Source organism: Drosophila erecta, unplaced genomic scaffold, assembly GCF_003286155.1.
Source record: "Drosophila erecta strain 14021-0224.00,06,07 unplaced genomic scaffold, DereRS2 tig00000058-arrow-arrow-pilon, whole genome shotgun sequence".
Classification (NCBI taxonomy): domain Eukaryota; kingdom Metazoa; phylum Arthropoda; class Insecta; order Diptera; family Drosophilidae; genus Drosophila; species Drosophila erecta.
The window spans coordinates 1860-28852 of NW_020825203.1; the positions used below are offsets into that span (position 1 = coordinate 1860).

Below are 26993 nucleotides of genomic sequence, written 5' to 3' on the forward strand. Positions count from 1 at the left end.
GTTTAAATAAGCCATTGTGTGGGTGCAAATGCAAACTTGTTGATAGGAACTGTGCCACCAGAATGAGGCGAGCAAAACATGGGAATCCACAACAATATCCACCGCGCCTGCGTCATCCTGGAAATCGGCGACTATAAAGCTTCGTAGGACCGAAGGTCGCAGGGGATGGTACGATGGCATTTTCACTTTCAATATTGAAAGCAGCGCCGGCGGCTGAATGGAAACCGAAACCCCGCAACTGCGTCGCTTCCGACTCGGATTTATATTCAGTCGCATTGTGCCTCGCGTGCGGCAAAGATGTCCGCGACTATACCTCGCTGACGTGCATCTCTGAAGTCTCTGGAAAATCTCCCACGCCTCGCCACCCGATTTATACACACTTCCTACCGATTCTCAACCACATGGGTCTGCGGGATACCATTCGAAATCTACGGCCGGAGAGTCCCGGCCGGGACAAGGGCAGCATCGAGCTGCAGCACCGAAGTCCGAGAGGTGCATGCCATCACAATCAGGTGGCCGCCGTCCAGGTCACCGAACAGTCCTTACAGGTATGGCGCGCACTGCCGCAGAGATTCGCCACGATCCCAGCATGGCCAGTTTTCAGATGGAGAACGAAAGAATCCATGGTGAGTTAAGGGGTTCACATGCAATTTATGAAAAAATATTATTTCATAAATAAAAATATATATAAATAAATTTAATATTCTGTTTTCCTGTTTGCTGAGTGTATGAGCCATAGCATTTAAATCAATAGCCGTCAAACAAACGTCAATCCATTCTTTAAGTTCATAGCTAGCACATTAATTACTTGACTGCCACCCACTCGTAGGTTCCTCCGCCGGCGCCAGCGACGACGAGGATGAGGATGAGGAGGCATACGAGGAGGTAGATAGGAAGAACGCCAGTGGCATTCAGGACGAGCCCGGTTCCAGCTATGCTGGCTCCGACTTCCTGGACATCAAGACCAGGCCTGGTGATGAGAATGCCACCGACGATGAGGCCACCACCCATTCCGACCACGAACCGGCCAATGGGCCGGGTAATGCCAAATCACAGGCCCGCCGGATCCATCACAAATCCAGGCGTTCCAAGGAGCAAAGACAGCGGGACAAATTGTGGAAACGCGGCGGATTACTTGTCTTTTGGCTCCTGGCGGCAGTGGTGCTGATATCGGTGGGCGAAAAGCATCTGCTGGAGAAAACCATTGATGTGCCCATGGGCGAGCAGGGAAAGTGTGAGTTACTATTGCTCTTTTATCGAATTTATTAGGAAATTATTTTTAATTAGTTTTCAAGCTGCGTCAAAAACCCACTGGTGACTTTCGCTTAAAGATTCATGGTGCTTTTAGAGAGCTCTCCACGCTGGATGCCCCTGAAAATGAGACTTTGAGCTTCGGATTTCTGACTGTGCAGCCACAGGTGTCCACTTACATTGGCGAGAATCACAGCCAGGTGTTCCAGGTGGGTGTTACTTAACTTTTTACTACCCGAATGTGTACAAAGTTGGCAAAAAATTAACTTTTGTTTTATATTTCAGGATATACTTCCAGCCTGGCGGTTACCACTGCTCTCCCAGGACGAGCTGTTGCTACGTGCTCCGGCTGTGGCCACCAATCGCACCTATCAGATGACCCCAGGAGTTGAGTGGTTTTTTGGAGGAGAAGGACAGCGAATTTCGCTTGCATATCTTTAGCGATGTGGAGGCGGATTTGGCCATTGTTCTGAACTATAATCCCTTGATAGTGAATGCCAGGACAGGGAGCATCCTGGCTGGCTTGATCCTGCTGATCTTCTACGCATTGCTGGTTTGGGAACTGTTCGAAAGGACCTTTGTGGCCATGATATGTTCTATTCTTTCCGTGACAGCTCTAGCCTGTTTTAATGGTGGGCTAAAGAACCCAGGCTTTTATTCATCACTTAATAACTTTTAATCCCACAGATCGTCCCAATATGGATGAGATTATCCAGTGGATGGACATGGAGCTACTGACTCTACTCTTCTGCATGATGCTGCTCATTTTGATACTGACAGAAACTGGCGTATTCGACTACCTGGCCGTATTTTGTTTCGAGATATCGGGTGGCAAGATTTGGCCCATGATATACAGTCTTTGCTTGGTCACCTGCGTAGTGTCCAGTGTGCTGGACAACATGACAACCGTGCTGCTCCTCACCCCAGTGGCAATCCGATTGTGCGAGGTAATGCAGCTGGATCCCCTGCCCGTGGTGATGGGCATTATAGTGCATGCCAATATCGGAGGCGCCCTGACACCCATCGGAGATCCCATCAGCATTATAGTCAGCACCAATCACTTTATTGTGGATAATGTGGGTACAACACGGGTCCTATCTAAGCTATTATATAGTTTAGCCTTTTCTTTTCAGGATGTAACTTTTCCCACATTTGTGGCCCACACTTTCCCTGGTGTCATTTTAGCAGTTATTCAAAGTTGCGTGTATCTGCGCCTCTTCTATCACAATATCGATGCACTGCGTCTCAATGAGCCCAAGGAGATGAGTGAGCTTCGGAGGGAGATGAAGGTGTGGCAGAGAGCCCTCAATGCAGTGGCCTCCTGTTCCAAGGATGCCCAGCTGGTGAGGGGAACGCTTCAGGCTAAAATTAAGCAGCTGAAAAGGACCCTTAGAAGGTTGCAAAAGGGTGTGGGATCCTCGGAGGTCTATACAAATACGCTGGATGAGCTCAAGCAGAAGGTAAAAGGATTCAGAGAACTGGAATCTTTATAGCTGACCAATCCATTTCCAGTACCCCATCAAAAACAAGACCCTTTTGTTGCAATCCGCCGGAGCCCTGCTCTTCGTCATTGTTTGCTTCTTCATTCAATCCGTGCCGCACTGGAGGACGTTGCCCCTGGGTTGGGTGGCCCTGCTGGGCGTGATCCTGCTGCTGATCATCCTCAATCGTGATGACATGGAGCATCTGATGCACCGCATCGAGTGGACCACACTGCTCTTCTTTGCCGCCATGTTCGTGATGATGGAGTGCGTGGAGAGATTGGGAATCTTCTCCTGCATCAGTGAGCTCACCGAGCATGTGATCCTTTCGGTGGGGAAGAGTCTTCGTCTGGCCATGGCCATCTTTATGATATTATGGATGTCGGCGCTGGCATCCTCCATATTGGATAGTATTCCAGTGGCAGCCATAATGGTGAAGCTGGTGACCTCTCTGGTGGCCAAGCCATCGCTGGGATTGCCCCTCCAGCCACTAGTTTGGGCTCTGACCCTGGGCGCATCGATGGGTGGGAATGGAACGCTCTATGGCGCCTCAGCCAATGTCATAGCAGCCGGAATTGCCGAGCAACATGGCTATAAGCTGTCCTTCACCCGATATTTGAGAACCGTTTTTCCCATGATGCTGGCACAGATCACCCTGATGACTGTCTATCTACTGGTGGCCCATGTGGTCTTTGAATGGCATTGAGACTCCCTATTTAATATCCATACTGATTAATATATTATTGTATCTAATGAATAATGTTTTTCACTTCGAATCTAAAAGTTTATTTTGTGTGAGTTCCACTGTAGTCCTCGTCCTTTTATATTCGCCTCTTGATGTGTTTTATGTGTTCTGGCATATAACGTAAGAATATCTATATTTAAGCGTTCATTTGTGATTAGCAAATGTATAAAAATATACCATAAATATAAAGTGCATATGGTTTTCGTTCACCTCTATAGAACTTGGCTGGACTGATGGAAATCACTTTTGGTAGTCTCTCGCTCAAGGCTGTGTTTTTAATGTCGTGTGGAATGCTCTAATTTTAGTCTTTATCGTCTGAGGTCGAAGTGGGGAAATCGTGCAAATTAAACAGGCCATAAGCACAGAACCAATGAAAATTATAGATTTTATGTTGAATTTTCAATAAGAGGTAGCTCTATTTAATAAGCCTTAAATTATAAACTATAATAATTCTTACCTATATGTGGCATATTTTAGAAATTTCAAAGCATCCATATAAACATACAATAGGTTACATTATAGATATCATAATTCTCGTGTTTTCGCGTTTTTTCCATATGCACTTTGGTAGGAAAACATAAACAAACGTAAATAATTCCTGAGACTGACCATTGCCAAGTTCAATGTTGACCGGAATATCCGCATATGAAAGCGTATGCATGTATATAAAACGCAGTATATAGCTTATAGTATATAGAAAGACAAACGCTGGTCAATAAATGAGAACAAGACAAAATGGAAAAGCAGCGAGGGATTTCCTCGGGTGGTTGTTGGTATTTGCTCTGCTGCTGCTGCTGCCGCTGCGCTTTCCACGCTTTCCACAGCGCTCGTTCCATAGGTAAATTGTATTTTAAGTTCTCAAACAAATGGCCACGAGGGATTGGGAACGGAGGAGGTGAAACGGAGGACCCAGTCCGCCATGTGGAGAGGAGACTGCCAGCAGTTTTATGGCAGCCGCGAGAGGGAAAGTCGGCCCCAACGACTGACTGAATTTTAATTAATTTTCGCCAAGGAATAAAGTGAAAATTGGAAATTGGCTTAGACCTAGACTGCCCTGGTGGCCAATAAAAATGTGACAAGCGTTCGAAATTTCGCTGGAATTGTGTTGCTTTTTTTTGAAGGTGAACCAAAATGACATCTCCTTATGGATACAGCAAACCCACCTTTATGATAACGGACCACACCCGGGATCCGTATCATCTGCAGCCCGGTGATGAAGACGATGATCTGGATGAGGACGAGGAGCGACAGTCCAAGCTGCAGGAGATCATCAGTTGGCTGCATTTGAACGCCAAACATCGCAGCAAATGGTAAGTTGGGCGCATCAAGTATACGCCCTGAGTCAACTTCTTTCTATATTAAGTATACGCTCGGGTGGCCACCGCCACTCAAAGTTTCAGTTGTTTATTGCCTGGTTCGTTTTTCTCATTAGCCTGACATTTAATTGTGCTGCAGGAGATGGTGGACCCAAAACTTTTCTCTTTAATGTCCTGCTAAGCTCCTTAATAACGGTCCATTGATCATGATGGACATTTGATGGAATTTAAGCCGCTGAGAACCGCAACAGATGGTTTCCATTGAGATTGATTACAATTTATTTGTTTTTTAGTTGGAGCAGACACAGCAGATTGTATATTTCATAGTCCTATGCGTAAGAAATCCAGCCGAGTGATAAATGCGCTTTTCTCAGAAACTCTGATTGAAATGTACTCCTAATCCAAATTAATCATGTTTTTGTTTTGATAGGAACAATTTTTCCAGCATTCCCATTAAGATTGTGGTTATAACAAAATGCCTGAAACGCTCACAATAAGTTACTGAATGCCATTCAGGTATTTTTGATCAGACTTTGTCTGAATAATTCCAAGAATAGTTGGCATATACACACTTTCAGCCTAAGCCAATCTTTTGTTTAAGCACTTCGCTTCTGGGAATTACCATTCGATATTGCTTGCTTAGAATCGATAATGTAATACCTTGGACACGTGTGAATTTACTAAAGTACAAAGAGAATGTGTAGATTATAAATAAACAATGGGGCATAAATATTGGCTGCGTTGCATTATATTTATAGTACTGGATTTCCGTTGGTAAATACGTGGTTCAGCAGCCTCCGCAGCTGTTTGTGTTATTAAGTTAAACATTCGAGTTAAGTTAGGTACTCAAATTAGTGCACTCCCACACAAAATTAGCTGAGCGTTATCGGTGGAGTGGAAACCTAGGGTAATGCGTATTACATACGCAGCTGGTCTTCAATTAAAAGTTCCGCCTTGTTAATTAACAATTAAAGGGAAAATCCGAGACGGTAATTCACTGAGTTCTCTGGCTTATAAAGCAGTTACACTTGGTTGCAATAGAGACGGCTACTCATAAATTTATAGGGTGTGCAGTCGATTTACATACTGCAGATCATTATAAAACATTTTCAGACATTAACAAGAACAATACACTTATAAAAAACAGAGCTTCAGACACAAAGTGATACGTTTACACAGATGCCTAACCTTTTATACCTTAAACTTAAGGATTTGCCTTGTAGCTAGTTTCTGGAACACCCTGTTTCTATTTGACATATTCTTGACAGTCAAACCTGAAGTAAGCTTAGCTTATTACATAAGCACTCGTTATTTACATAATTATTTTTTATTTACTCACGCTGGGCATTCGTTGTGTTCAGTACGTCTTGACAAAGTGTACAATCGAGTATATCGCTAGTAATAATTTGCATTTTTGCATTGGCCGATACCAAATAATTACAGTTAACACATCGATAATAGCCTTTGGCTAATTGGCACATTTGATGGGTACTAAAGAGAAAGCGGAAGGGTTATATACTGATGGGGTTATGGGTTGTAAGTTACTGGCACTGACAGTTGAATACTTTGATGTGGCGGCCCATTAACTTTGACATCCCGACAAAACAACTGAAAAGTTGTTAAGTAGTTTCAAGTCCACCCAGAACCACGTGATCCAGGAACATGCAACCCAAGTTTGGTGGTCCCACGATGACATGTACTCGGTTTGCGGCATTCCACATGTACATATGTGTGTGTTGTTTGTGGAAACATATCATAGTTTTGGTGTGGGTGGGTGGCACACGGAGGAGGTGCGAATACCTATCCCTGTACATGAGGGCTTTCCGCGCACAATTTTCTCACAAGCTGTAAATACTTTTCTGTTGCCAGGGGATGAGCTTAGGGGCTGTTAAAGTTCCGGCTTGAATAAGGAATGTGTGTCTGTCTATGTACCTATGTGCGCCTCTATTGGGGCCAACCTTTCCTTCACAATTGAGTGGAAATGTATTATGTATTAGTTGTTATTATGACATGTAATTCACTTAATAATAGCTTATGTGGTATAACAGTCTCCTAAAAGTGTATTGTATCAAGAACGGGACTGTAAGGAAAGTAACTGCTGATATCTGCATAAGAAGGTCATGGATTTATCCCATATTCTTCGAATCAACTGCACCCACACCACATTATTATTCAGATGGATAAGCCGCACAGACCTTGAGCGAAGAGACAATTGTTATTGGATAAAACACTGGGAGCACACACCTACTGCGTCTTACTGTAGATATAGCCGTACATCAGCGTTATTATTATTATTGCCACCGTCCTATTGAATGTGGGGTGAGGAAAATTGCGGAATAAAAGAGCGTTAATATTTAGCTTTAAACTCGCTCAAATGTCAAACGGCTCGTGACGAGATCTAAATATACATATACACGAGTTCACTTTCAGCTCCTTGGAGTGTGTTTGCTTGAGTTTCATTGTCAGTGGCATGGGTTTTGGGATTCGGATTGGGTTTGGGTTTGGGATTGCGAACCGAAATCGTGAAAATTGAGATGGGGCACAGCAGAAGCTGTTTGCATGGCCCGTTTGATAAACTCGCCTTTTGTCTGCCCATACAGAAAATACAAAGAAAACACAAAAAAACCGTGAATGTGGCACACAAACACATGCAAATGGGACCGCGCGTGGTCGTCTATATTGTCAGAATTGGAAGCTTCAGTGGGATTTATCAACTTTGGCCTATAAATAAACAAGCGGACGGCCTTAAATTTGATAAAGCTGAGTTCTTCTGCAGATTTTACTTTCGTTCTGAGAAAGTCTTGAAAGCTTTCGTCCAGATTCTCGTCTTACATTCAGTATCGTATAATTTTCATGACTATTTTTGGGCTGTATGACAAGTGATTTAAATTCACACTAATTGCTCGACCGGTTGCTCGTGGTTTCTAAGTTCTGAATATCATTTAGTCTGCCTATTAATTCAGTTGCTTAAAATAGCACACTTAAGTTGAAGTAAACAAGTGATTAGGCAGTCTCGCCTACAATAACTTATTGAGTATAAAGTATTTTGAAGCCATTAAACCATTTTTTCCCCCATTTGTAAATGACTCAATGACTTAAATGACCCAAGCATTTATCAAAAACTGTTTGACTCAGTCATACATACGTTTATAAATGAACTATAAAATTAGCAATAATTAGCTAATTCTGCCGGCCTGAAAGCCTCAAGTTCAAGTTATTGGCCATTGGAATACGAGCGCTTCCAGCGGCAACAAGGCCCCAAAAGCCAGAGGCATTCAACAGCTATTGAAAGCGGCAAAGTTCCATTCAATTCGCGGCAACGCTTTCCGCTTTCAATTCGCCATTCAACCGAAAACAGCTGAGACTTCGGCGACGCACGAAGCAGCAACATCAGTATCGGAATAAGTAGCTGTAGCTACGCCTGCATGGCATCGGATTGGCATCGGATGGGCATCGGATGGGCATCGGAATCGGAATCGGCAGTAACCGGCTGAAATAACTAGGAACGCGGCACCGAGCCCGCAGATTTATTCAGTTTACAACTTTCGCTTGAAACGGACGTGCGACTTTGTCCGGCAATCCGCGTTCGAGTGGCAAGCAATAGCGATACAAATAAATAATAATCAAACAGCCGAGTGCACAAAAGGCGCATAAAACAACAACTAGAAAATAACTTCTTATTTCCAAGTAAGAAACAAGTGAGACTTTCCCGGAAGTTCAGGGTTGTGGCTGCAGCAGGTCGCGAGATAATCTAAAGGAGATAAAAGCACATTTAATTATGGAAATTTTTCCTTTGTTCCACGGGCAGTCGGATTCCATTCTATTTCCAGTTTCTTATTACTTCAAGATAATTTTGCTCATTAGGCGGGCCCCAAAAGGAGCAATTTCTTTGCATTAAGCGTTGGTAATTAGTCTGCTTCTGACTTTCTGAATAATTGCCTAGCGTCTGGTGACTACAATACATATATATACATATATACATTAATTGAAGGATTCCCCAGGATTCAAGTTCGTTTTTTATATGGGAATCGAACCACCTGCTATTTACAAATTTGTGGTTAAACATTGAGGCATTCGATGGCATGCGAGCAGGTCCTTTAGGAAGAATTAGCCTATCAGTTGCTGGCAAATATTTCATAATTTATGGATGATACTCGGGGTCGCACCTTTTGGGCTGAACGCAATCAATAATTGACCACTGACAGGCCACGCAAATAAGCAATATATTCCGCAGGACAAATTGATTCATCAGCATAGCATCATCGTGTGCAAAAATGAAAATGGAAATGAAAATGAATACCGCCCCCAAAAAGTAGGCAACACAGAAATGAGGACCCATGCGTGTCAGGCTTTTATGTTAGTTGTTTAAAGCTTTGCAAACTTTTCATGACACTCATTTGAAATATTCATGCCAGTCTAGATATGAGTGTGCCCCCAAAACACATCGCATCCATCACTTTTCCCCACAACCAGGAATAGCATTTATGAGCTAGAGCTAACGAAAATGGCTTTTAGGGAAAACTCAAATACATTTTAAGTGATTGCTTGAGGGTTTTGACAACACCAAACTTTTGTGGCGTTAATTTGCCAAAGGATTCTAGAGTCCTCAGCCAGGATGCGAAAAGTTTGCTGACAAAACAATGAAAAGTCTGTAAATAAAGCACTCCAGCCAATTTGCATTCGAGTTCTAAAAGCGTACTTATTTTTCACTGAAATCAATTAGTAATTAGACTAATGGATGGCATAAGTATATTCTGGGTATGTTGAACTTCCTTTAACAAAATGGCTTTAAGCAAGCTTGACCCGAATTTTCGGAAATATTAATGGGTTCCACACCCCCAACATAGATGGCTTATCCACCCTGTTGACACATTATGTATCAGCAAACATTTTTTGAAGGCAAATATATAAAAATATATTCCGCACCCAAATGGCGGCATATCTGTGAAAGCAATTTCCGCTTAACGCACAGGATATTTTCGGCAACAATATATATTTTATTTTTATTTTTTCGGTGAAACATTCCGCCGAGCTGAGTCCTTGCCACGTGTCTGTTTTGCATTTTTGGCCCCGTAATTTTGGCCACATCCTGTCGGCCTAATCCCCCAGATGGCCTGCCATAATTTGAAATGTTTTCGGGTTGGGTTTTTAATTATGCGCCCTCTTAAATTGTTTAATGTATGAAGGGGTACGCCGACTAATTAGCAGCAAACACCATAATTAAGTAGAACTTAATACGAAAGTATATGGGTACCTAAACCCATCGGAAATCAACCGATGGAACGTGCTCCATGAACCGCGGACGATGACGTACGTGATCATCCCTTGTACTTTGCGATTGGATTTCTGATGTGCCATCTGATTTGGTGCCTAGATGAAACGAGGCCATGGGAAACTAAACGAATATTGATTCCCAATTAGGTCTGTCTATTGGGTGACTATTTTCGTCACTCTGGACCCTGAATAATTAATCCCTGCTCGGCGTGACGCAACCATGAACTTTTTCGGGAAAACCAGCTGTTATTTTTATTTATCAATTTATTTACTGCTGGCAGCCAACACTGCGTATGCGTGACTCGTTTATATGAAGGGTAGACACAAAACAGCCCGATTCTACATCAAGATGTACAAGAGAAAGGCCTGAAAGCCCACAGATAAATTCTTGTGATTTGCGATAATAATTAGTATTAATCGAAAAGGGTTCAAAGCATATCACTGCCCAGAAGTTAAAGTCCAAATCGCGTCTAGACGTCACCGACTTAACTCATTTAACACCCACCGAATTCGGTCAAAATTGCGCCCGTTCGTGTTCACGCTGCGCCCAGCCCACCGCCCACGGCCACCCACCAATCAAACCCAACCAACAACAACCAGCCAAGCGGCAAGACGACGGACTCCGGCACAGTGGGCCACACTGCGGCATCATCCACGAGACAGCGGCGGCACAGTGGGAGTGCCAGTGGCAGTGGCAGCATCCATAAGAAGCGCAAAAACATCTGGCCATTCAGGATGCGGGTGAAGGTGGCCAAGCGCCTGTGGTTCCACCGACAGGCGTCCACCAAGAGCGAACCGGTTCCCACAGCCAAAGTAAGTCAACATAGCTAATTAAGTTAATGAATTTAATACAAACCAGCAAATTTAATAAATTAAAATACATTTTTTCATTATTTGTTATTCCATGTGTGCACTAGTTTTAAGCTCCTGGCTAATGGGCTTAATCCTTTCAAAGGCATCAACTAAAAAACGTGCAAGGGATTACAAACTGAAACCACATTTAAGAAGCTTATATTAAAAGCATATTAAAGCAATTAGTTCGTCAATTTAATGGAAGTTGAATGAAATTAACCAGAATGCATACTACTCAGCACTCTGAGATAAAAATGAAACTTTCAAGAAAGATTAAAATTAATAAGTCAGGTTCAGATCCATGTTGGCTAAAGCATCATTAAGACTATTGAAGTAGAGATTTTCTTTTTGGTTATGAGGCGGTATGCGTGTTATTCCCCTTTTGCCACAGATAAAGTTTCCCTTTGAACCTTTTCCATTATAGGATTGCGATGGCCGGGCAAATATGCCAAAGTTCATGAGGCGAGACCTGTTTTGGCTTACATCTGCTAATGCAGAATTCCCATACTCGTACATTTACATCTTTATATGGGTTTCTTGTGGCCCGGCCAAGAGCACGTGCCTGAAACTCCGCAGGGGAGTGGGCCGGATAGAAGGCAGTTCCGGTGCCCGTCTCGACCACAACATAAACATAAACATGTAATCGTGTACGGCTCTTATTTTCCCCTGAATGGCAGCAACATGTGTCGACCGAAAAAGATGAGAAAACAAGAAAGAAATTAATGTCAGGCATTTAATTTCCGTTTTTGCCCAAAACAAGGGACAAATGTGCGGCGTCCTGTTTCCGTTGCCATTAATGTTTCAATACCGAGCACTTCATTGAATTGGAGAAGAAATTTGTTGGAATAATTTATAGACTCAGGTATTGGCATTCGGGGGAATCCATCCATCAATCGGGATGTCAAATGGGCCGTGCTGTTGGGTCCTTAAAGTGTCCTGACAACGTGACTCAAACTTTTCGTTTTTCACTTCCATTCCTATTAAAACGGACCAAACAAGAGATGGTCTTAGACAAATACTAATTAATGTATTTGACCGAATGGACGACAGGAAAGTCAACAAAGCCGAAAGCAAATCGAAAACTCTGTCTTCCATGCAACCAAATTATTCTGCAATTAATTTTCAGTTTGTGTGTCTTGTCTTTTTGTGACGAATACCTAGATTGCCTGCAGGAGCCCAGCCAACACTGCGTATACTTCACTTTGGCCCACGCTCATCGCTCATCCGCCCCGTGGGCTGGTCGGCGACTTTAAGCAAGCCATTAACACCGCCACCACGCCTTACATGTGGGTCAGTCGAAAGTAAAAATTCTTTCGCATAGCGCGAGCTGCGACAGCGACCTCGTCCACCCAGCCAAGGTCAAATTCTGGCCCAGCCTCAGTCCCCGATTCTGCATTCTTCCAAGCTCATTCAAAATGTGATTATGAGCCCGACCAGGATGTGTGTTTCTGAGCCACGGCGACGACAGCGAGGGCCATAAACATGACACATGAATAATTAAAACATTTAATGCCGAAATTGGGTTAAGGTACTTCAGCAGACACTTGCCCTGGGAGACAAAGAAAAGGTCGCAAGCAGTGCACATAAATTAGATTTAAATATTCTGCTGCTAAAAACTGAACAAAAACCCGGAAACCGGCACAGAATCTTTGCAAGAATCAACAACTTTAAATAACAAACTACAAAGCAATGCAATCAGATGACGAGAGTTTCCATAAATAAATATTTTCAAACAAACTAATTAGCTAAACAAAATATTTTACAACTGCAATTTGATTCACAGCGAGTAAACTATTAGTATGTGGAAATTAAAAATGCAAATGAATGCAAGCTAGCACTACCGCTATGCCGACAATTTGCATACCACACTGGAGTGCCAGCTGAACCTTTGCTATCCGCCTGGATTTCGATTCCGACCCGCTCCCGCTACCGCCCCCATTTGCCGCCCACATCCAGAACCACCCACTACTTAGCCCTGCCCTTGGCGAAATGGCCATTCTCAGTCACAGTTCGATTTATGGAGGCGTCGTCGAAACGTGTGACTATGAGACCATTAGGAACGTGTGCCATTCGCCATTCTCACACTCTGCCCAGCAGCTGTGCACCACTATGGAGCCGCAATCCACGTCGCCAACTGACGCTTTTTCAATTAATTAACTCGCATTTTTCGCAGTGGAAAAATACTCGCACGGTCGGCAAAAAGATTTAACTTGCTAATCGAGGCCTGCCACCCTCCTCAGACTGATTTAAAAATAAAAACACAAATAAGACTTCAAGTCGCTCACATCGCCAAATGGCAAAACGCCGAGTGCAAAGCGTTTCATGCTTTCAATTTTCTCGAAATTAATGAAGCGTGTCGCATTGAAAGCGCCACACGAATGACATGCCCACTGGCGAAACGGGAGCGAGAGGAGAGTGCACTGGGAAAAAAGTAGTGAGAGTTAGCTGGACTTATTAACAGTCCTATACTGCAAAAGAATATTATATCTCTTGTAGATGTTACTATTTTTAAGAGGTTTTATAGCTCGCCAAAGTTTTCGTTGCATACTTTTAGGAGCCATTGCAAGATAATTCAAATCACCGCTACTATTTCAATGCTTGAATACTTTGCTTAACTTTTCATAATACACAATATTATAAAAACTATTATTTTTCAACTTTTTAATTTAGAAATCATTTGGCTTGTGCATAAAAATACAATGAGTGAAATTAAAATGAAAAAGAGGACCGACTGGATGAAAAACGTTTTTTCGGGTCTCTAATTTCGTTATCCACATTGCGCACAATGACCTATATATATAAACGTGTGTATATATATAGGCTCATCTTTCTCGACTCTCGATTCTCATGTGTGCGTGAGCACTAGTATCTGTGTGAGTGCGACTTACTTAAGCAAGTTTGAGTTGATTTAATATACATCCGAGCGTTAGAGGAAAGCCGTTTGATGAGCGCGTGTTCATTTAATTTATCAAACGGAAAAAGTGCGTGCACTTTCAATTGCTTCGCCACTCATCCGTTTTGAACTTTAATGCTATGCCGAAATACTTCCAATTAGAGAAGCTATTTTAAGAACATTTATTTTTAACAAGCGCGGAACATCAAACATAATTGGCATAATAAAATATTTCTTGGCCAATTGTGATTTTTGTGTGTTAACTAATCATAGTTGAAATGAAATCAACAATTTGCAATTTGCCTATTTGCTTATTGAGCTTGAAATTAGCAGCAGTTAGATGAGCACCCTGACTGAAATGTATTGTGAATTAATCGCATCGTGTGATTGAATAGAACTCTGAATAAACATCCAAACGGGGCGTGCCACATCGGCTATACGCCATTTTCCGTCCAAATGGCGCACTTTGCCCTAAACGGCCACAACTGGCGCCTCAGTTTCCCTTCGATTTGCGCTTCTTCTATATCTATTTCAATTCAATTTCAATGCCAGGGCTCTTAACTTGCCGCCGTAACGCGAAACCTAGCGTCGTTTCAATTAAATTGCATTTCACTCGGCCACGGCAAACACTTGTGGCAGTTGGTCAACACGACAATATATGTATAATTATATATATATGTGTATATGTATGTATAAGTATATATCTTCATGCTTGGAGACCTTTTTCATTAGCCGAGCTGCGAAATGGCTATCATTAGGTGGCTCTGGGTGTCAGATTGCAATTGTGGCCCTGGGCCGCCTTGATTTTCTAATCTATTGAGGGAAAAGTATAGCATTACCTGTCGCATTATGCAAACTTGGCCGGCACACCTGTGACGTCAGTGAGTCAGCAGCCAGCGGTTTCTGTTGAGTTGGCCAAAAAGCTTAAAATATTTTCAGCTTACGCGGCAGAATCTTCACTTCTGACATGCTTCTGTTCGAAAGTTTTGACAGGCGCCATTTCCCTGGGGTGCCTTTCAATTACTTGAATATATATAGATGTCTAAAATGAATACGCTCGGAATTTCGCATCACGTGAGGGCGTTCGGATTTGGCTCAATTTCTCAAATTTGCATGCGAATTGAAGGCACCCTTGAACTCCAAGGCCTCGCGAAGCACCCACTGAATACGCCCCCAATTTAGGCGGTCCACGAGTATTTCATAATTCGCAGCGCTCCTTAACAGAATAAGCGAACCTTGAGCAGCTGATTCTCGCCAAATTTCAGAATCAACCTATTCTATACTATTGTATATATACTATTGTTTATGACTGGGTTCATAGCTCATCTCGTGTCATAAAATCGTTTAGAACGAGCGGAACAAATTGATGAAAATTGTATCGGGTTACGGCTTAAAATAGAATGTTATAATTGGAACTCGTATATCAACTGAGTTCTTTTCGAGACTTTTCAGTTCATAATTCAGTTATTAATAGAATGGTATGGTATGGTATGTACATATGTATATACCTGTGCGTAAGTCGGAGAAAGAAAGGCCTTACTACTAAGTCAAAGGAATAGCTTAGTAGTAAGACCTTTCCCACCTCAACTAGTTCCTAATATAAATGTTTAACAAGACAAAAAGGCTATAGTCGAGTTCCCCGACTATCAGGTACCCGTTACTCAGCTGCTGGAAGTGCAAAAAAGAAAGTTTACCGTTTTCTGGAATATCGGTAGAAAATGGGCAATTTTTTCCCTTCTGCCTATTACATACTTTTCAACAAATCTAGTATACCCTTTTACTATACGAGTACAAAAAAATTAAATTAAAAATTTATTTTTAATTTGAATGCAGATTTTTAGAGAATTGCGCCAGAAACATTTAGAGGTATGCCACTTCAAAATCCGATTAAGATAAGTTGAGTTATGGAGTATAAAACTTCAGCCTTAGGACATTTTTGAATTTTTTTGAATTTCTACTTCATCATAACATCAGAAAAATTACAAAAAATCGAAAAAAAAAATAAATTTCTAAATTTGAATGCAGATTTTTAGAGAATTGCGCCAGAAACATTTAGAGGTATGCCACTTCAAAATCCGATTAAGATAAGTTGAGTTATGGAGCATAGAACTTCAGCCTTAGGACATTTTTGAATTTTTTTGAATTTCTACTTCATCATAACATCAGAAAAATTACAAAAAATCGAAAAAAAAAATAAATTTCTAAATTTGAATGCAGATTTTTAGAGAATTGCGCCAGAAACATTTAGAGGTATGCCACTTCAAAATCCGATTAAGATAAGTTGAGTTATGGAGTATAGAACTTCAGCCTTAGGACATTTTTGAATTTTTTTGAATTTCTACTTCATCATAACATCAGAAAAATTACAAAAAATCTAAAAAAAAATAAATTTCTAAATTTGAATGCAGACTTTTAGAGAATTGCGCCAGAAACATTTAGAGGTATGCCACTTCAAAATCCGATTAAGATAAGTTGAGTTATGGAGTTTAGAACTTCAGCAGTGGGACATTTTTTAATTTTTTTGAGTTCCTACAACATCATACATCAAAAAAATGACAATAAAACTAAAAAAAAATAAATTTCTAAATTTGAATGCAGATTTTTAGAGAATTGCGCCAGAAACATTTAGAGGTATGCCACTTTAAAATCCGATTAAGATAAGTTGAGTTATGGAGCTTAGAACTTCAGCTTTGGGACATTTTTTAATTTGTTTGAAATTCTACAACATCATACATAAAAAAAATGACAAAAAAACTAAAAAAAAATTAATTTCTAAATTTGAATGCAGATTATTAGAGAATTGCGCCAGAAACATTTAGAGGTATTCCACTTCAAAATCCGATTAAGATAAGTTGAGTTATGGAGTATGGAACTTCAGCCTTAGGACATTTTTGAATTTTTTTGAATTTCTACTTCATCATAACATCAGAAAAATTACAAAAAATCTAAAAAAAAATAAATTTCTAAATTTGAATGCAGACTTTTAGAGAATTGCGCCAGAAACATTTAGAGGTATGCCACTTCAAAATCCGATTAAGATAAGTTGAGTTATGGAGTTTAGAACTTCAGCAGTGGGACATTTTTTAATTTTTTTGAGTTCCTACAACATCATACATCAAAAAAATGACAATAAAACTAAAAAAAAATAAATTTCTAAATTTGAATGCAGATTTTTAGAGAATTGCGCCAGAAACATTTAGAGGTATGCCACTTCAAATCCGATTAAGATAAGTTGAGTTATGGAGTATGGAACTTCAGCCTTAGGAAATTTTTGAATTTTTTTGAATTTCTACTTCATCATAACATCAGAAAAATTACAAAAAATCTAAAAAAAAATAAATTTCTAAATTTGAATGCAGACTTTTAGAGAATTGCGCCAGAAACATTTAGAGGTATGCCACTTCAAAATCCGATTAAGATAAGTTGAGTTATGGAGTTTAGAACTTCAGCAGTGGGACATTTTTTAATTTTTTTGAGTTCCTACAACATCATACATAAAAAAAATGACAATAAAACTAAAAAAAAATAAATTTCTAAATTTGAATGCAGATTTTTAGAGAATTGCGCCAGAAACATTTAGAGGTATGCCACTTCAAAATCCGATTAAGATAAGTTGAGTTATGGAGTATGGAACTTCAGCCTTAGGAAATTTTTGAATTTTTTTGAATTTCTACTTCATCATAACATCAGAAAAATTACAAAAAATCTAAAAAAAAATAAATTTCTAAATTTGAATGCAGACTTTTAGAGAATTGCGCCAGAAACATTTAGAGGTATGCCACTTCAAAATCCGATTAAGATAAGTTGAGTTATGGAGTTTAGAACTTCAGCAGTGGGACATTTTTTAATTTTTTTGAGTTCCTACAACATCATACATAAAAAAAATGACAATAAAACTAAAAAAAAATAAATTTCTAAATTTGAATGCAGATTTTTAGAGAATTGCGCCAGAAACATTTAGAGGTATGCCACTTCAAAATCCGATTAAGATAAGTTGAGTTATGGAGTTTAGAACTTCAGCAGTGGGACATTTTTTAATTTTTTTGAGTTCCTACAACATCATACATAAAAAAAATGACAATAAAACTAAAAAAAAATAAATTTCTAAATTTGAATGCAGATTTTTAGAGAATTGCGCCAGAAACATTTAGAGGTATGCCACTTCAAAATCCGATTAAGATAAGTTGAGTTATGGAGTTTAGAACTTCAGCAGTGGGACATTTTTTAATTTTTTTGAGTTCCTACAACATCATACATAAAAAAAATGACAATAAAACTAAAAAAAAATAAATTTCTAAATTTGAATGCAGATTTTTAGAGAATTGCGCCAGAAACATTTAGAGGTATGCCACTTCAAAATCCGATTAAGATAAGTTGAGTTATGGAGTTTAGAACTTCAGCAGTGGGACATTTTTTAATTTTTTTGAGTTCCTACAACATCATACATAAAAAAAATGACAATAAAACTAAAAAAAAATAAATTTCTAAATTTGAATGCAGATTTTTAGAGAATTGCGCCAGAAACATTTAGAGGTATGCCACTTCAAAATCCGATTAAGATAAGTTCAGTTATGGAGTATAGGACTTCAGCCTTGGGGCATTTTGTGGACGTTAGAGTGGGCGTGGCAACATTTGCGCTGCGACTATGTCTTTGGAAGCTGCATGCTTAATCTTAACATTCTAGCTTTTGTAGTTCCTGAGATCGAAGCGTTCGTACGGAAAGACGGACGGGTAGACTGATGTGGCCAGTACGATTCGGCTACTGATCCTGATCAAGAGAATATATACTTTATATGGTGGGAAACGTTTCCTTCTGCCTGTTACATACTTTCCAACGAATCTATTATATCCCTTTACTCTGCAAGTAACGGGTATAAAAATTTTTTAAAATGGATAAATGTATTGAAATGATACAAAATGTTCTAGTGTTAGGTACTCTATGGATCCTAAATCCCCGAAGAACTATGCGTAGCGCAGCGCAAGATCAAAAGCATCGCAGAGCAACTGTCAAATGTGATAAATCAAGTGTAATTGAAATAAGTGCAAATAAGCCAACGCCAGTAACAATAACAACAATGACGGAAGAGAGCGGAAGAGTAAACACTGAGCGAAAGAGAGGGCACTTGACGAAGCCGAAAATGAAAGCAGAACCCCTTTGTGATGGATGGACAGGGGGAGGGGAGAGCAGTACAAGCCTATGCTCGGGTTAGGCAGCACTCATAAAAATATCTCAAAAGAATGGTCATTTATCTTTAAAATGGTCATTTGCAAATTTAAAAAAAATTATAAATTAAGGAGAGGTATTTTTCCGAGATTATAAGACAGTCACTGGTCGATTAACGTTTTATTTGGAAACTTTTCTGCCAATTGGTAACCTTTTATTCGATTTTGTATACTATTTTTTTGTATCCATAATTTTACTCGTTATATTACTCGGACATTCGACTAGGTGGACTTCTACCACTATTTTAAATCAGTTGCAACTAAGTTCTTTTGAATACTATCAATTCATGAGAAAATATTTTTGAATTTCATTAAATGTTTTTTGCAAAGCTATATACACTTTTTCACCTGGCATTTTGTTGAGTGTAAGAACGGTGGATCGGTCGAGTTGGCTGTTGGATTTTGAGTGCACTTGCAGTGGCCGCCGGGAAAGCATAAATGCGAATAATGAGCAAAGCGCGGCCAGCGAGAGATAACTGATGATGAAGATGGAAAGCGAATGTGAATGTGAATGTGAATATCAGGAAATTTCATTCCATTTGAGCGCTTGTTTACCTTCTTCTTTGCCGCGCTGCTTCGCCTCGCACTCGAATTCGCTGCTGCTGCGCCGCGACTGCGCTGCGACTGCGAGTGCATTAAAACCTACAAAATAGGGTAAAAAACGGCGGACGGCAGTTAGTAACGCTTGAGCTTTCGACCGCATATAGACGCCCGATCCGAGTCACGATCGGCGGCAAAGAGTAAAGCCAAGCACCGAAAAGGGCACGCGACAATCAAAAGCGCAGCGCAGAGCAGCTGCAACAAGTGGTCAAGGCAACGCGATCCCGCTATTTAATTGAATAGATCGGCTCTCCGCCCCCCGATCTCGCCCATTATCCATTATCCCAAGCGGCGCAAAACTATGCGATTAACGAGGAAAATTTCACATTTTTCCCGGCTTTCGTTTTAAAGAAGCTCGCGAGTGTATGCGTACTGCGATTTACGTAATAATACGCCTTATTTTCCGCGAATACATACCTACCTATATACTGGTTGAGTGTCACGTTTCGCGAAACCCCTGAACTCTTAACATTTCCCTTCCCAGGATGGCCTACAATCCCAACAACAGCGCCGACGACACCGCATACGAGGATGAGTATGTGTCCAGGGTGGGGGGCACGAAAATAAATTGTGTTCTAGTATTAAGAAGCTTGTCAGCGGTTCACCTTCCCTACAGCGCAACAAACCTATGGCTAAAAACCTAGTAGTGTGATTTGTAAAACACCATTAAAAAGCTGAGACCTTATACCATATTTCAGTTAATTTATTGGGTGCACCTTTTTTATATTTATGCATTTTCCAACGTACTCATTATATTTTTTGATGTGTAGCACCCTTCGAATAACCGACAGATTGCCGGAAACTTCAGTGGAGCGTAAAACTCGTTTGGCTCCGGCTAATGATAGCTGTCTGCCTTATACACAGGACATCCTGGTGCTCGTGGGTGTCCTTTCCGTTGGCTGAATCAATCTTTGGCATGGACACTTGTCCTCACTTCAGCGGAAAGCGAAAGCCGTGACATGAAGTAGCTGTTCACAGTATTAAGAGCCATCAGCAAAATCATTTAATCATTGCGTTGAGGAGGCGGCAACTGCTTGACAAATTCTTTCATGTTATGAGAAAGTTCCCACATGCTCCCCTTAAATTTCCACTTATTTTGTATGGATTAAAGTGGAGCTAACGATGTGATGAGCTGCAATTGGCTTCAACAAGCTAAGAAGGCTAAGGGGATTAAAGTAAACCACTAATGAAATTTTGTTACTATCCAGCAAGGCATGTTTCAGATTTTGTTAGTGATGTAATATCATTTTTCAGACCTAAAGCCAATCCGAATGTTAGTCAATTAGGTTCTCTTGTGAATCGAAAATGCTTTTTTTCGCCCCAACACGGCGGCCAATCAAAGAACTTATGAGTTATGAACGAGCTGTGAAAACCACAGCTGTCTAAGCTGATAATTGCAATTGAGGCAAGTTCAAGCAAAAATGTCTGCCTCGCTATGTGGCTACATACATATGTATATGCCATATGAAGTCGGGTATATATGGCTGCGTGGAAAATCAGTGTCAGCATTACTTTGGCGGTCTTTGTTTCTGATTCTGTTTTTATTTATGACATGACTACAGCGCGTCCGTCCATCACGACGGCTAATTGAAAGTTAAGTAAATATAATTTATGACTTATTTCGAGCACTTTTTATCGTTCTAAGGCAGGTCTAAGTAAATTTAGTCAAGCCGACTGAATTAAGATTTGTGTGCCCACTTGAACCAAGTGCACAAATTGCATTTATTTAGCCCGCACACGTGATGCGATTCCCAATGCACTACAAGCGCTTTTTTTTCCACCGAGGAACCTTCTTCCAATCAAGTTGGTGGACCTCAGCTGTCTGGATCCCAGTCATTATGGCAAAGAGTCATTAAAGACGCATTTGAAATGGAAAACAATATTTTATGACCACTATAAATAGACATCTCTCTTTGGTCCGATGACTTTTTCCTCTGATAACGACCTTTGGGCGCTCCGACTTATAGAGCTTGTCGCATCTGGCATTGCGCTTTAATTGAGCTCGGCTACTCAGATTCTTGGAAGTGATTTACAAATCTGTATTGAAGATGGCTGGTTTATGTGGAAATTAGAATGTGGAATTGTCATCGTTCTTAGTTATCTTGCGGACTACGTGACGTGGACAACGTGGCTCATGAGTTCCCCGTCATAATTAGCAAGATATTTTCAAGTGAAGATATTTCATATTTTCTTTAGAAGTTTATTATCGTTCGCTTAACCCTTCTTATGCACTGACGCTCTATCTAAAGTAATTTCAATCTTCTTATATCGTCTATAATTTCCCCACTTTTCTATTCGTTAAGCAAATGGCCAAATACATTTATCAAAATCCGATTTTATTGCTAGCTGCCTAAGAGCCCTTTCAGATTTGTTGTCAATCAGAATCCTTTCGAGCTAAGCAGATTTTCATTCAGTTTCGCAGCCACAAGTGAGTTTCCACTTCATGTGGCACCGACTGAGACCCTCGAGAAATCCCTTTTAGGGTAAACAACTTCGATTTAAAGTCTTCATAAGAGTCAAATCAAATAAATACAAATTGTTGCACGCACGAGCTAGGGAAATAATACTTGTATGTTAAGGCGTTATGGTGCGGGGCAAAAAATCAATATGGATGTGCTAAAAAAATTTATTGAATGTTTTTGGCGGTGGGGCGGACGACGAAATGAGCCACGCCCACCCTATCCCACCAGTACCTGAGCAAACAAATTCCCACACAAGCCGGGTAATCTTATTAAATCCCATTTCTTTTCTCTCTCTTCTCTTTTTCATTGCTCCCCGATGTGTAACAAAACCCGGCTCCTTCTCGTCCTGCTCCTCCTTGGAATCCCGCTCCACACATGCAGCGAAGTAACAGAAGGTGCCTTACAGGTCTGGCGGACTCTGCCGGAGCGCATTCGTCAGGATCCCAGTCTTGCGTCCTTTCGCCAGGAGCACGAGCGTCTGCATGGCGGTAAGTCCTGCGTCCTGCCCCCCATCACATAATTTCCTTACTTTTTATGTCTGGCTGTTTGGCCACCTTTTTTATTGCCGTAATTATTGCTGAATTTTTTATTGCCATTTGCGTCGTCGTTTGGCATTGACATTGCGTTTTTTTGTTTTTTTTTTTTCATTTTTGCCTGATTTGCATACCAAAAACTCGAGTCCAAGCTTATCTTCAATTGTTTTGATAGACCCACTATTTGGGGCTTAGAAAATTATAATAATGCCAGGGTTCCAGTCTTTTTCCGGCATATGATGTCAGTTCGCAAGTGGACAAAATCTGCGTTGGGTTCCCTAAATTAGAGGGCTCAGTGGAAACTGGAGGACCAAATTACTCGGTAAATTTGCTTTGAATTGAATATTCGGCACAGTTAATGATTGGTTTACTGCCAAGAGGAATCATCATAGCTCCGAAATATACAAAATATATTGCACTTCATGTAAGATGTGTTCTCTCGAGAAGAAAATTCAAGCATACGGCTTATAGAGTTCGCAGTCCCATGGGCCGAATTAAATGTGTCGTGAACCTTCGAGTTCCTAATGTGCCCTTTTCCGCATCCTTGTCTCCAGCCATCAGTCAGTTGGCCACTCTCTCCGCCAGCTCGCCCATGGCCATTTATGGTTATTTATAGCCTCGACTTGATTACCGCGTGGCTGGGCCAATAAAAGAATACAAAAAGGCAACAGAAGGCAGCTGGGCTAACCCGATTCCTGGCCAAAGTCACATGGCCACAGTTAACCGCCAGTTGTCCTTCCGCGAGCACCGAATGAGTGAATTTTCGCACAAATATTTGCCAATTCCGAGGCGGGGTTAGGTCAATCAGCTGGAAATGTCTTTCATGGGTAACTATTTTTAAATGCATCTATTTTGTACACCGCAGATGTTGACCAGCTGCACGCGGAGGAGTCGGAGGTGCGGGTGCAGAATGGACACCACGAGGAGACGGCGCTGGCCAACCAGCCATTCACACAGATCGGGATCAATGTGACGAACGAGGCGGGTCAGGTGCGGGTACTCGATGGCAGGTTCGTAGTTCTGTGCGCCTCGATTGTCAGTTACGTAATTAGTGCAACCAGTTTTCTGTGATTCCCCGTGCCCATTGCAGGGATCTGGAGAACAACAACGATGATCAGCACGAGGAGGCCGAACCGCATGCCAAAAGTTTGGTATGTACACATCAATGTCAGAGATCATAATCAGAGATATATACCATAATGTATTTATTATTTTTCAGATACGAAAGTATCTCATCTGGTTCAAGATAGCCGTGCTCCTGGTGGTCTGGTGCGTCTTCACCGCCTTCCTGATGTCCAACAACGAGCATGTGGACCAGCTGAGCCTCATAAGTGTTCCTAGGAATAGCTCACCCAGAGTGTTTCCCATTGCCACCGCCAGCCTGCAGAGGATTGGCCTGGGCCTGCGAGGACCCTTCCGGCTGCAGGAGAACGAGCTGACCATCAACGCGAGCGTTCCACTGCCCCTGCTCCAGGTGCAGGTGATGCGCAGCTACTTCGATGGCGAGGGCATGGAGATCTACATCGAGAATGCCAGCCAGGTGTGGCAACTGGACGTGGTCTATCCCGATCTGATAGACGCCACCAGGGACACGAAGAAGCAGCGAACCTTCGAGCTGAGTCCCACTGATCCGTTGTGGTTGGCCCAGGCCAATCGCACGGAGCTGAGCTTCGAGTTCACCAGCTCCATCGAGGGGGAACTGCCGCTCCAGCTGAATGTGGATGAGTCACCCATCTACAAGAGGGACGGAGTCATCTATGCTGCGGCTGTGCTCTGCGGTCTGTATGTGATGATCATCTGGGAGATTGTGAATCGAACCTTTGCTGCCATCATCGCCTCCACTTTGTCGGTTGGCATACTGGCTGCACTGAACTCCAGGCCCTCGATGGCCACCATTATGGGTTGGATCGATGTGGAGACACTGCTGCTGCTCTTCGGCATGATGATCCTGGTGGCCATTCTCTCCGAGACGGGAGTCTTTGACTATCTGGCTGTGTATGCCTACAAGATAACCAACGGACACGTTTGGCCACTCATCAATTGCCTCTGCCTGTTCACCGCTGTGCTGTCCTCCTTCCTGGACAACGTGACCACCGTGCTGCTCATGACTCCGGTGACGATACGACTCTGCGAGGTCATGTGCCTCAATCCGGTGCCCATACTCATGTGCATGGTCATCTACTCGAACATTGGCGGGGCACTGACACCAGTGGGGGATCCGCCCAACGTCATCATAGCCTCGAATAGCTACATATCCAAAAATGTAGGATCATCGGAAACTCTTTTTATATATAGATATTGACATATTTATTCTCCAGGGCGTCAATTTTGCTGTCTTCACCTTGCACATGCTGCCCGGAGTTCTCCTGGTGATGGTGCAGACCTATATCCAGTTGCGCTTCAAGTTTCGCAACATCAGTGATCTGCAGTTCAAGGACTCGCCGGAGGTGGAGGAACTGCGTCACGAGATTCACGTGTGGAAGCGGGCGGCCGCCAGTCTATCTGCCTATTCCAAGGACGAGGAGCTGGTACGGCAGACACTGATGAAGAAGGTGAACCGCCTGAAGAGGAGCCTTAAGAAACGCATGACGGCGGTCATAGAACCGGCACCCAATTACCAACAAACTCTGGCCAATCTTCAGGCAAAGGTGGGTATATCTTAGATATAATACAACTCTTACTTATTATATGTTGGTCATTGCAGTACCCCATTCGCAACAAGCCGCTGCTAATCAAGTGCTCCGCCGCCTTACTTTTTGTGATCAGTTTGTTTTTCCTGCACTCGGTTCCCGAACTCCAAAGACTGTCTTTAGGGTGGACCGCTCTGCTGGGCGCCATATTCCTCATCATTCTGGCGGACATCGAGGACATGGAGGCCATACTGGCTCGCGTGGAATGGTCCACGCTGCTCTTCTTCGCCGCTCTCTTTATTCTCATGGAAGCCCTGACGGAACTGGGACTGATTGAGTGGATCGGCAACATGACCGAGGGCATTATCCTGGGAGTCGGCGAGGATCGGCGCCTGATGGTGGCCATTTTGATCATTCTTTGGGTGGGTTTCGCAGTATATTATGACCGCTATTTTTTTTATATACCACTATTTTCTGTAGGTTTCCGCTGTGGCCTCCGCCTTTGTGGACAACATCCCACTGACCACGATGATGGTCAAGATCACCATATCGCTGGCGCAGAATAGCACCTTGAATCTGCCACTACAGCCTCTGGTTTGGGCCCTGGCCTTGGGCGCCTGTTTGGGAGGTAAGTAGCAGTTCTTTGCTCCACCGGATTATCTAGAATTATGTGCAACAATTTCCTCCAGGCAATGGCACGCTGATCGGCGCCTCTGCCAATGTGGTCTGTGCCGGAGTGGCGGAGCAGCACGGCTACAAGTTCACCTTCCTGCAGTTCTTCAAGTAGGTCTGGGTTATCCTTGCACGGGGACACTGTACTAATTTCAGTTCCCAACCCACAGAGTTGGCTTTCCCATCATGATCGGCAGCATTATTGTCACCACGGGCTACCTGCTCGTTTCGCATTCGCTGTTCGCGTGGCATTGATGAAGGGCCCCCATTGATGACGGAGTTGACTGTGTCGATTCGCAACAAGGCGCACTGTACCTCGTTACCTAACGGACAGAAACTGTTCCAAATGCCACACTCATCCGGTTTCCGATGCCGGAAGCAGCACCAAGCTAGATGGGAACCAACTCCTTATGCGATGGCCATAAGTGTTGGTTCCGGGAAAACAGAGAAACACAGAAACGAAGAATATTACATAAAAATACATTTATTTTTACACGTCGTTGTTAGTGTAGTGTGTAGTATAAATAACATAACAAACAACAACAATTAAGAGAATTAAAATAAATATAAATTAATTATTTACAATTAATAATGTCGCTGAACTGTGAAACAATTGTTAAATGTTAAATGTATGAATACGAATCAAATAAAAACGAAACAAGTAAGCCCAAATAACCCAATAAATGGGTTATTTTAATTACATTTTTTGTTAATGCTGAAGAAAACTCTGAAGAAAGTGTAACTTACATATATGTTTATCATTGCAATTTGCAACATGTAAAGGAACACCCCAAAAGTATGCTACAAATTATAACAAACTATACAAATTTAGAGGCAGCCCCAAAATGTGGATTCCTACTCTGGCAGTCAAAGAGATCGGTTGTGTCGCGCGCATGCAAAAGTGATTTATTTTTTGCTTATCGGTGCATTCCCTTTTGTGCTCAAAATAGCACAAATCATTTATTTGGGCGCTGCTTTGAGCGGTGTCGGCAGTTTGACAAAAACAAAAAGTGCATCAGGTGAAGTGCATTCAAACGGTGCTTTCTGCCCTTCGGGCAAGT

The 26993-nt window shown here is 41.9% G+C and overlaps 1 protein-coding gene and 1 pseudogene across 3 annotated transcripts; both read left to right on the top strand.

Moving 5' to 3' along the window:
- Positions 1-273: 273 nt before the first annotated feature.
- Positions 274-3455, top strand: LOC113564228 (annotated as a pseudogene).
- Positions 3456-8244: 4789 nt separating this feature from the next.
- LOC6540758 (P protein) lies at positions 8245-26684 on the top strand. 3 transcript variants are annotated; one of them, XM_026979817.1, is made up of 11 exons: positions 8245-8480; positions 10349-10880; positions 22479-22585; positions 23496-23640; positions 23721-23781; positions 23850-24893; positions 24949-25278; positions 25335-25682; positions 25741-25888; positions 25950-26043; positions 26103-26683. In XM_026979817.1, the coding sequence occupies exons 6-11, from the start codon at positions 23922-23924 to the stop codon at positions 26185-26187; spliced, it is 1977 nt and encodes a 658-aa protein (XP_026835618.1). In that variant the 5' UTR covers positions 8245-8480; positions 10349-10880; positions 22479-22585; positions 23496-23640; positions 23721-23781; positions 23850-23921; the 3' UTR covers positions 26188-26683. The 3 variants fall into 3 exon arrangements, with proteins under 3 accessions (XP_026835618.1, XP_015015118.1, XP_015015116.1); XM_015159632.2 differs by lacking the exons at positions 8245-8480; positions 10349-10880 and adding an exon at positions 19431-20170 and having other exon boundaries at positions 23692-23781; positions 26103-26684; XM_015159630.2 differs by lacking the exons at positions 8245-8480; positions 10349-10880 and adding an exon at positions 19431-20170 and having other exon boundaries at positions 26103-26684.
- Positions 26685-26993: the final 309 nt, after the last annotated feature.